Below are 10888 nucleotides of genomic sequence, written 5' to 3'. Positions count from 1 at the left end.
GGCTGGTGGAAAACTTCGATCACTGGGCGGTCGTAAAAGCATAGATAGGCTCAAAGCTCCTGAAGTAGGCTAATAATGCTAGTCGCATTAAAACAGAACTGCGCCACAACCGCTATTTGAGCCCACGCCAGTAAAACAATGTCGATTTGACAGTCGGGCACGCTAACCGTAGAGTTATCGTGCGATAGCAACCTTGGGCAATTAGTGCAATGCATTGCGCTGCGCACAGGCTGAGAATAGTGGCGTCTATGTATGTGTTTTTGGAGGCCAGAAATAGCGACTCTGCAGTGGGCGAGGGTCATATTAAGTGCACTGCATGTAAATTGTTCTCGACTTGATGGAGGTGTGTTCACGTGAAATTATTTGTTGTCGAGCACGCGGAAACAGCGTCGGTGGCACAGATCAGGTGCACAAGACAATGACGATGATAACCCTAGAACGTACGTGACACATACCCACAATGAAGGATGCGCCGAAAATGAAGTGGTTGGTGGGAAAAAAAATCGTCGAAAGCATTGACAATGACAATGCCAACAGCGACCACGGGGTGACAAAGCCACGTTGTTTACGTAGCAGCTCACAGGATACACAGCCACCCAGTATTCTGTGTAGCAGCGCGGGAACTGTACAGAGAAAATCAGATCGCTAAAATCTCGCAGGCGGCACTCCGTTACTTCGCTCGCATCAGTTGTCGAAATCTTTCCCTCGGAGTTGAGCAGTGCTCAGCCTTCAAAACGAGTCACCGAGCTAGAAAAGCACGAATTTTTCTCCTCACTTGCGGCTAATCATTGGGTACAAAAAACTAAAATTGGATTTAGAAAATGGTTTAAAAGGACTGACAACCGGCCAGGACGTGTTGTGCGATGTTGATGCAACTAAAGCAACACTGTTTATAGTGATACAATCGAGTACGTTCTTCGCGATTTAAGTGAATCACAGTTTTAAATTGGTACAGAACGTCGAAAAAATACCGGTAAGTGACGCGAACTGAAGCATTGGCACTTCGGAGTAGTACAAGCCGGTTGTTATTAGGTACCGCATATTTATTGTTTAAAACTGCAGTACTTATTAGGCGCTTGCGCTTTATTCTGCGCGTATTACGAAGTGTAAAAAAAAAAGTGGACGTTGACGAGTGGTGCTGCCTTCGCGGTAACAAGTGGAAAGGCTGAGCGGGCAGAAATGTTCAACGTTCACATGAGGGCTGTTTTACGCCCGCGAGTTGTCGAGTTAGTAGCCCGAGTTCTGTAGTCTCTGTGAGATAAATAATGCCGTGGACGACTTGCGCCGTGAATGGGTGCCAGCACTACAATAATAGCACTGCTGGCATATCCTACCACTTAGCTTGGCTTGGCTAAAAGAATAAAAGCCTGGCGCATACAGCCGACAAAAGCATGTCCTTCGAGATCGGTTTGTGTTACTCGGAAGCAGTCGTCGCAGGGGCGTAAGATTCGCACACCAATTGTTATTGTAAAAATAATTCAACGCATCGGAAAACATGAACTGCAGGAAGGGTGGGCTTGATGAACAAAACATCACTTTTTTACAGCCAGGACCGCACTTGTCGTTTCTCACCGATACCGGCATATAATCGCTATCGCGCTCCCTAATCAGTGTTTCGTGGATGTTGTTGAGCACGGCTACATTCTCAATGCAGATCGGAAAAGACTGCTAAAAAAGCGTGTTCCACGTTATTTTCCGCGTTACCGCTTTATGATCGGACACTCAGAGCTGTTAGCTTTCCGTTGCGCAAAAAAAAAGGAAGAGACGGGTACAATAAAAATTAGATGTCAGCCTGTTTAATACCGATGTCACACGTACACTTCTGATCGGGATCGGGGCTGATCCGGATCGAATTTCTCGATCGCGATCAACAATGGTCACTGTTACACGGTCCAACGATCTGGGACCAGTTATTACGTCTGCTGATCGTCAGAAACTCTCAGAACTGCATAACATCATCATCATCATCATCATCAGCCTAGTTACGCCCACTGCAGGGCAAAGGCCTCTCCCATACTTCTCCAACTACCCCGGTCATGTACTAATTGTGGCCATGTTGTAACCTATTAGCTACAAATTCAGATTTGCAAGTTGTGTTTAAATTTGCGCAATAGTTCAATTTTACAGCCTTTCGTTGCTGCTAAAAAATTGTTAAACGTTTCTTATTGAGCTGACTTCACTTTTTGCTTTTAACGTTTTCACAATACTCCTCTTGAGGACGCAGACGTTAGCCTGCGATCGCGATCCGAGAATCGCGATCACACAGATACGGATTCCTCAGGATCGCGATCGCAAATGACCATGCAGCAACACCCGATCCAGATCCGAATTGGCCCCGATCGCGATCACAAGTGTACGCGTGACACCGGTATAAGGAAGCTTCAAATTTGAAAGTCAAGTTCCACGCTGCTCTTACGTTCGGCAGGTAGAAGCTTTGGGGTTGTCTTCTGAGCGATGGAATCAAAGAGATACTAGCGCTTTACACCAGTTATTACCCTGGAATCTCCTGCGAGTCATGTAGAAATAGCTAACACCCTTGGTACATCGAAGTATACTTCGATGATCGTCGACTGCTTACCGTTATCGTTGGGCTTAAGTGTAACTTGCAGTTACTTGTTTTTCTTTGTTTTTTTTAGGGGGGAAGGGGTAGAAGTTCGCCCAATAAACATAGTTTCGTTACTCGCTGTTGTGCCACTGTGGTTCCTCACCGTCACCACTACGCGAAATCTGGTAGAGGTGCTTCGTCTTTACTGCAAGCTCCGCAACTCCAAGCGCTGTCACTATTATCCGACAATATGTATATTTAAATATTTAAATTGGTAAATGTAGAACCACTTCGACCGAAAGAAAACAAGAAAAACAGCCAAGGTCAGTCTGTTTGTGGCATAGTTCGATTTTGTCTGCATGCATTACTATGCCATAAAGAAAGGAAGTTTCGTAAGTCATAGAGAAAAATGAAGTCACAACTTCTGTATCTAACTCACACTATTCTCTCTCTACTGTAACACAATTATACAAGCCTTTAAAATGCTATCATGTATATTTTTCTCCCATATTTCTACATTAAATTAGGCACCTTTTATATGACCACATTTCTCTTTTCTACATACCCGACGACCGCCCTATACCTGGTGTGTTCTTGTCCAGTTCACCGTAGTCGGTGAAACCAGTTATTTCTACACGAAGTAGACAAACGAAAATAAGATGGTCGTCTTCACTGTGGTAGACGAGCATAGCTTCTATAGCGCATATATATATATAAAAAAATCAGTCTCAATGTCGTTTTACATCTTTGAAGTAGCAGAGAGTCACGACAGCACGTACACATATTTCACCAGGGCTTTAATGAACTGTGGCGATGTCGTATGGCGCTGTTTATTGGAGGGAAACAGAAGGAGAGATCGCCGCTGCGCAGTCAACAGTGCTTCACAATAGTCCAGTAACGGAGGCTGTTGCCAAAAAAAGAAATAAAAGCAAAGGAACGAAAACAGAATTCTAAAGTGAATCTTTGGTTTCAGCAGACGGCACACCAAAAACACCGTACTGAGTCGCTCACAGAACGTTCAGCATATGTTGCACACCACAGAGTCTTTCAAAGTTCTCAATCTGTAGGCATCTTCTTTTCATACTTTTGTGCGTTAAAGAAAATGTGCTCGCTGTCCTTCCAGGAAGCGAGCGAGACGTAGAGAGAACGGGATGCACGTCGAAGAACCACGCCATGTCATGTGAGCCCACACTTACGTCAACCGATGATATCCGTCTCTGCTAATCTGCCTCACAACGACTTCGAGATGTCTACGCAAACGTAGCCCAACTACCCTTTGCCACTTAATCCAAGGATAAGCAGTGTATGATAACGCAAGTCATTGCATAGACCATGTCAAGGCTGCTGAGGGTCAGGTGCAAAAAGATAGCATCTATTCATAAGGCACAGAATAGAGATCAGATTACACGTGTTACGATTAGTCATTGGCAGTGCATGACCAGCTAGCATACGTGGTGATACGTCTTGGTTGTAAGGTGTCTTGTAGTCGTCGTTTGCACAGAGCACTCACAGTCCTATTCATGCGTGTCGCAGTATAGACGTCTCATACGGTACGCTTATGAGATACTCCACTACTCATGCCAAGAGGTTTGCGTTTGCATCGAAGCATAAAAACAATACGGGGATTATGCACAGTTTTTTCGGGAAGGCTTTCGGAATCTCAAATTTACAAGTGACTAAAGAGAGGTCTGAGTCCATCTCTAAGGTCGCGGAGCATCATATGTACACTTATTTGCAGTGAGTAGACATTCGAATGCGACGACACTTCGTCCCCGTATTCCGGCGTTATCACTCGACAACTTCTCCCTCTCTCGCGGCAATACAATTGGAAGGTCACGTTGAGCCAGACTTTGTTTGCGCACCAGCCATTCTTTCGCTCAACGGACCTCAGAACACACCGAAATAGCGCGTTTAACGCTTGATAACAGCAGAGACCGTTCCCTGTAATAATCTGTAACTAACCGCGTCACAGGCACCAGCAGTCGCATTACGCGCAATACTAGCGAAGGAACATTGATTGCAAACAGCATTCTCACGTTGTGGCACTCAGCAGCATGTTTCTCGGGTGTCCATTACGTCGCACCGTACATTATTACGTCATTCACGCAAATGTAGAGCCATCTATGGTAGACGCAAGACGAGTTCACTGCGTTATTCTTGCGGCCGGAACATGCGGCCAGCCCTGAAACACAGTTTGAACGGAAAAGTTCAGTGAAGAGTAATGTGGGAACAAGGCACTGAGCGTCGCTTGAAGTAGCCCAGTTTGCAGGCACTCAAGATTCCTAGTTTACAGAAGCTCGCAGTCCATACTAGAGAGGAACAATACTGAAGAACAGTATATCATTATTGGCGCACTATAGGCACAAACAGTCGTTTGTGAGATTGTCGGCAAGTAAATGGAGCGCATGTGGGCAGAAGCACTACCGGTGGAGCCTTCTGTGAGTTGTCACATAAGCTGGGCTCAGGGCGCTACATGTGATAGTGATACGGCACCACTCACTGTGCTTGTAAACGTAGCAGGGGCTGTGAGTTCTTGTAAACTTTTCGTTATAAGGGTACCGGTGGAGATGTAGAGTCCAGCGTTTCCTTGATTAGCCCACCATCGAGCGAGAACACTGCACTGTGACTTGACGTTAAACTCGTAAACGACACACACAGTAATGTTATACGGTCAACCGTAGGGTCTGACCCCACCATCGAAGCTTAGCTTGAAGTAGGTGACCTGCTTGTCTGCGCACATCGTTCATGCGATTCTTCGAACACTACGGGAGTAAATCGCCACCTCAAGGTTGTTCACAGCGTGCTGCACAGCTGTCTGGATTTGTGCCTTCTACGTAGTATCAAAGAACAACATTGCTGTCCCTCGAAGCACTTGTAAATGTCACTTCACGATGCCTTCGACACGTGTCCATGCTCGCCGTCATTGTTCAACACAATTGTCCAGATTTCTTAAGACGGCTGAAATGTTGCACTGTACTGCCGACGTCCTAAGGCGTTGCATTTTACGTCGAGTTGCATGTTATTCCCGGACGACTTTGCTGAAGCCCCATTACAAGCCGCCGCCAAACTTCATCATCTGGAAGCAGGATGTACTGATGATAGGTCATAAGGACTTGAAGAGCCGATGCCTTGCGCCGACTACAGAACGTCGTAACGAACTTTCTTGGAGTAGAACGTAGAGACAAGCGCAGTTTGAAATCCACGGCAACGACTTGCACGCCGATTTTCGAGAAGGCACACCGCATGACATTGTCCAGGTGGCGTTCACGGTGTTCACTTGCCGCCGTAGTTGTTGCACTGCGTACACCTCAGTTGAAACAGTGGTACACTCTGATAGCCTTCAAGTGGAGCTCTTTAACGCCAGGGTGCTCTCCTAGTTTATCACCATGCATCCGACCACGACTGAAGTCTTCTTCAACACTTCAAGGGCTACGCGCCGTAGAAGAAAAGCCGCAGTCGGCTTCCACCCGGGCTACTCTGGTCCAGGTGTTCGGACCGTCCGGAACTCCAGCACATCGTCGCCTCCCCTTGGTAAAGAGCGCAAGCATTCGTCGTGAACTCATTTCACTGTACACAGATCAGAACACATCACTCGTGCACGGCGTGGCTGCGCCCGTAAGCACAGGCACCACACATTTTTTACGACGCTACCGGGGCGACAGGAAGTGTCCGGCCAGAGCCTGCGCCGTCCCGTACGCACAAGCGCCGGAGGAAGCGTCCATCATCTGCGACCTGCCGTCCGTGCCGAACAGTCCTTGGTCCTGGGCCGTGGTCTGCACAACGTGCGTGAAGACCGGACAGTTCTGGACGCCCAGAACGCCGCGGGTGGAACAGTACCCGTCGGCGTCGACGAAGCCGGCGGGCGCCGACCTCCGGAAGTCGGCCGCAGCGGCGGCCGCAGCCGCGGTGCCGTAGTTGTGGTTCCGGTACAGGTGGTGGTGGTCCACGACGCCCGCGTTGGTCGACATGGCGCCGGAGTTGGCCGGGTGCGAGCGGTCGACCGCCGCCGCGGCCATGGGACCGGCCGAGCCGTCCAGTGGGTGGTCCTCGCGGCCGAAGCAGGAGCCCATGCGGAACCGGTCTTGGCCGAACTGGTCGGCAAACCTGCACGAAGAGCAAGATTAGTGCGTGTCGTCAAAACGGCTGAGAAAAAAGGAAAGAAAAAAGCAAATAAAAGGCACAGAGATTAAGCAATGTGACTGTTTCTTTGGTTTACTCGGTACTGGAAGGACAGGGGAAAAGAAGGAATGTGCGTGGGTCCAACTAAAGGAAAAGCATGAGTCAGCTGCTTTCCGACAGCAGCTGTCAAACGCAAACTGATCATTTGCCTTCTAAACTTTTGATACTGCGTGTAATACCTAGCTAAAGGAGAGGAAAACCAGAAAGTTGAACCAGCTTGTGATCGCACTTCCGAGAACTGCTGTCAAGGGAAGCAAAGCGTGCTGTTCTTTGCCAGAAATGTGTGTATAACCATCGCGAGTGTTAATCCTTACTGACATGACGTGAGAGATAGAGAATTTATTTGAAGGAAGGCAGAGAAGTCGGCCTGAGCTAACGCGCTCTAGCCCGCTGCTCTGCACAGGGGGAGGGGGAACGGGGACACAAATGTGTGATGAGGGATGATGATGACATAGAAAGAGGGATGCACGACCAAGGTCCATCTAAACAGGCCGCGAAACTTGAAACGAAAAGCGGGCCAAAACCTATAGCCAAGGATATCAGTTAGTGGTGCACGATTGAAACGTGACTAGGAAGGGGGGGGGGTACAAACACTGAAACTAGAAAAGCTATGTGTAAGAAAGTGCTCTAATATTCTTAATCAGAATACTTGACTTGTCTTTTTCAAGACCTTGAAGAAGATAAGTCCACTTTTCGAAACGTTAGCTCCGGCATTCACCTTGTTCACGTTTTGCTCGTCGTCTTGAATTTACATCTCCCGCATTCCCCGTCTTTTCTCTAATCACAATACTGACATACGAGTAACTTTTCCGCTTCACATGTTTTCCCTGTACTAGAAGAAGAAATGTTCATTTTTTTTCTATTTCACAATTTATTACTACTTTCTTGGCGACCCCTACCAACCAGTGATTCTGGCGCAAGACTTGGCAAGGCTGTGCAAGCCAGCTGCTATGTCGTGCGGAATGGCGTTGCTCACCTGAACGCGGCGGTTTCGTCCGAGTTACTATAAAAGATTTCCTTGCGTGTTTCTTCAAAGAGTGGCGTGCGCTTCACTTCCAACTCTGCTTAACCAAGCTCACTGCATCCGTTGGCGAAAGGTGTGAGTGCAGGTTTTTTTTGTTATCGTGCATGTTCACGACGTGGTTCCCGACACGCTTGTCTCGTCCTGACGATAAATGCGGAACGCCCCGCGAACAAACGTCGCGTTATGTTCGCTTACTCTACGTAAAACAGACTCTGAGTGCCAGACGGGCAGCAAAACTAGTAAGTGGAATGTTTTCTAAATGATAATGTGGGGTAATGTTGTCTGATAATTGTTGGACATGAATACATGGTGTCGCAAGGAATTACGAATGATTCTGTGAAAAGGATTCGCGTAGGTTGGTATGCGTTACGCCTGTGTGCTGGTAATAGTACTTTTTGATCATTGAAGCATGTTTTGTTTGGTCAGTTATATTGGGTGCATTATTCAAGACGAATAAAAGTGAATATGATTTTGAAAGCTCTTTGGCAGTGCCATTTATTTACATCCTATTCGCTCACCTAAAGGAAGCTACTGGAGCTATTGCCGTCAATAACAGCCTAACTACGTTCACATTAAGACATACGTCACTCCTAATAGTTATAAGACACGCTGGTGTTTCAGCTGAGACGAGTCGCTCAGCCTCGAAAGAAAAATTGACTGCTGTCGTAGCGGCCGTAATGTCGGACGCTAAAGAAATTCAAACATTCGCGCCGAGCAGCGTAAGATCTTGACGTCACTGCCTTTTCCGGTTGCGACGTCACATTAAAATTTTTTTTTGCTTGCTGTTAGTTGTCCGCACGATACCCAGATGGCGACGGTTGCAACGGGCCCCATGTTCTTCACATATGGGCTAGCTTCTATGGAACCTTCGCTACCAGTTTACATATACCTTGGCCCAACGATGAGGGCAAGTTCAACATTCTGATGATATACATTCAGAAATCTCATCATTCGTGCTTTGCCGTGTTTTGGTTCTGTCCTACTTCTTTAATGCTACATCTGCTTCCTTTTGCGATTACAAGTATAAGAATTTTGATAGAGGCAGAGATTTTTTTTTGCCAATTCCTTTGTGTGCTGTGCAGATATCCAAGTGAAGATGCAATATATCCTACAAAATACCTGTCTAACACAGTTCGTATATCATACGGGACCTTACATAAGAGCAACTTTAGCAGATTATGCTGGATTTTCGGCACATGATGCACTTGTGAATGGATAATGGGCTTACGCGCGGAGCATTTCCTCTAGTATGGCGGAACTCAAGAAGGAAATCCTTGTTCGACAACGACTGGCGCATCTCACCTGTGTGCATTCCAGGGTCCGGGACAAGGTCCGTACTGTCCCCCACCGGCCGGGTTGAGCCCCAAGTGGACGTACGAGTCGACGGTCGTCATGGCTACGGCGTGAGCTGACGCCTGGGCGGCCGTGCCCGTGGCGTCTACCCCACCGCCGTACTTGCACGTGGCCAGAGAACGACTGGTGGCGCCACCTTCGTGACCTGCGCATACTTGAAGTTTATTCTTGCGCGCGAGACGGCGTGCAGGTAGACCGACAAATTTCTCAAGGAACCGGTCCAGCTATCTGAAGCGGGAAACGCTGCCCACACAGGAGAGGTAAGTTCCAGCTAATACAGAGTCGCAGGAGGGCTGTTGTTTAGTTAGTTTGCCTTCTTTAAACATTGCGGAGAAGTTGTTGGGGAACGCTCATCGACTTTTCTTTCCATAACATGGCCGTGGTCAATCACGTTTTGAAAGAGGATAAAAGGAGGAAAATGTGGATGGGGGGGTGCTATCAATATTCATCATGGGAAGCCAATAGTGTAGCAGGGAGCAGCAAAAACACCGATGGAGCCTTCTCGTGCATGATTTCAAAGATGCTGTGAGGATATCTGTGCATCTTGTGCAACAAATGCACAGATGCACAAATAATGTGCGCAGATGCACAAATATCTGTGCAACAAATGCATTCATTCCTGGCATAGAGTTTCATACGCCTAGAGTAAGGAGATTTAGAAACGGCTTCGCCATGACAGCGTACGTACGAAAAGTTTGCTTGCACTGGCATCTGCGCGTGTACTGTGTATCTGGCAGTGCTTTCAGATTACGCTATACAATTTGCATTCGACACTTATACAGCTATTGACGTCCTAGTTCATGTCTGGGTACCACGTTAAAGCAGTGATAGCAGTATAAACTGGTTAAGAATAATTCATTGCCACCCAGCATTCAATTTTAGTAGAGGTTATCATGCAGGGCGGCGAAGATGGTTGGCACAGTTCCTAGAATTGCGTAAAGTGACACGGTCGCTAAAATGACGTCTGAGGAAGCTGACGTAGAAGTTTCTCAGACCCATCTGAGTAATACAAGGCCGGCAATCAAGATATCGTTCTTCTTTTGCTACAACGAGGGATTGTGATGCAATTTCGGTGTTATTATATGCGCCCGCATTTATCTTTATTCATGGTTGCGTCGCGCCAATTCCTATCTTCGTCAATTCTCACTCTTCTTACTTGCACATATAGAGGTTTACTCTTTTCCGAAGTTTAAGCAGATGGACATCAGTTAAGGCAGAAAGCTGGACTAGTTAATAATTTTGGACAATGACATGTTCCAGTGCGTAAGGAAAAAAAACGGAAAAGATCGCAGTGAAAAAAAAGAAACACGGAAGGGACTGGACAGGTAGAAAGTGGGACGTCACTCCGGCTGTTACCCAAGTCAGGTAACGTGTTACCCGAGTGGGATTGACAGACGTGAACAGGAAAACGCCATGGACGTATATCGGGGGCTGTCGCAATATTTGCAAATTTTCAGAGCACAATGACAAAGCGCATTCTGTGCGAAAAAAAAGAAGATACCAAGAAATGCTGACGTTTCGTGGCCGCCACAACGCTCACCTCGTAGCTGAGGCGCGCAGTCGATGCCCCCAGTCTGCGTCACTGAGCTGAGTGCGTCGTGAGCCAACGTGGCCGCCGTCGTGGCACCCAGGAAGCGACCCGTGGCAGCGGCGGCCATTGCCACGTGCTGCGGTGTCGTTGGAGGCGTCGGTGGGGAAGCACACTGGCCTGCGTTGAGACAAGGGAGCAGTTGAATCAATCAATCAATAATCAATAAGAGCAGAATACATTCCCTGTTCACGCATCG

The 10888-nt window shown here is 47.5% G+C and overlaps 1 protein-coding gene across 1 annotated transcript in view; it reads right to left on the bottom strand.

The window, feature by feature from the left end:
• Positions 1-3325: 3325 nt before the first annotated feature.
• Positions 3326-10888, bottom strand: part of LOC139048826 (transcription factor Sox-10-like) — a 33109-nt gene continuing 25546 nt past the window's right edge. Inside the window, exons 4-6 of the mRNA XM_070523667.1 lie at positions 10642-10809; positions 9051-9246; positions 3326-6649 (exon numbers count right to left, since the gene is read on the bottom strand). Of these exons, the coding sequence (XP_070379768.1) occupies positions 6193-6649; positions 9051-9246; positions 10642-10809 (821 nt within the window). The 3' untranslated portion in view covers positions 3326-6192. The remainder of the gene's footprint in view (positions 6650-9050; positions 9247-10641; positions 10810-10888) is intronic.

The sequence above is a fragment of the Dermacentor albipictus genome, chromosome 8 (assembly GCF_038994185.2).
Source record: "Dermacentor albipictus isolate Rhodes 1998 colony chromosome 8, USDA_Dalb.pri_finalv2, whole genome shotgun sequence".
In the NCBI taxonomy this organism is placed as follows: Eukaryota; Metazoa; Arthropoda; class Arachnida; order Ixodida; family Ixodidae; genus Dermacentor; species Dermacentor albipictus.
The sequence above is the reverse complement of the archived record's forward strand: the minus strand, read 5'-3'. Positions and strand labels throughout refer to the sequence as shown.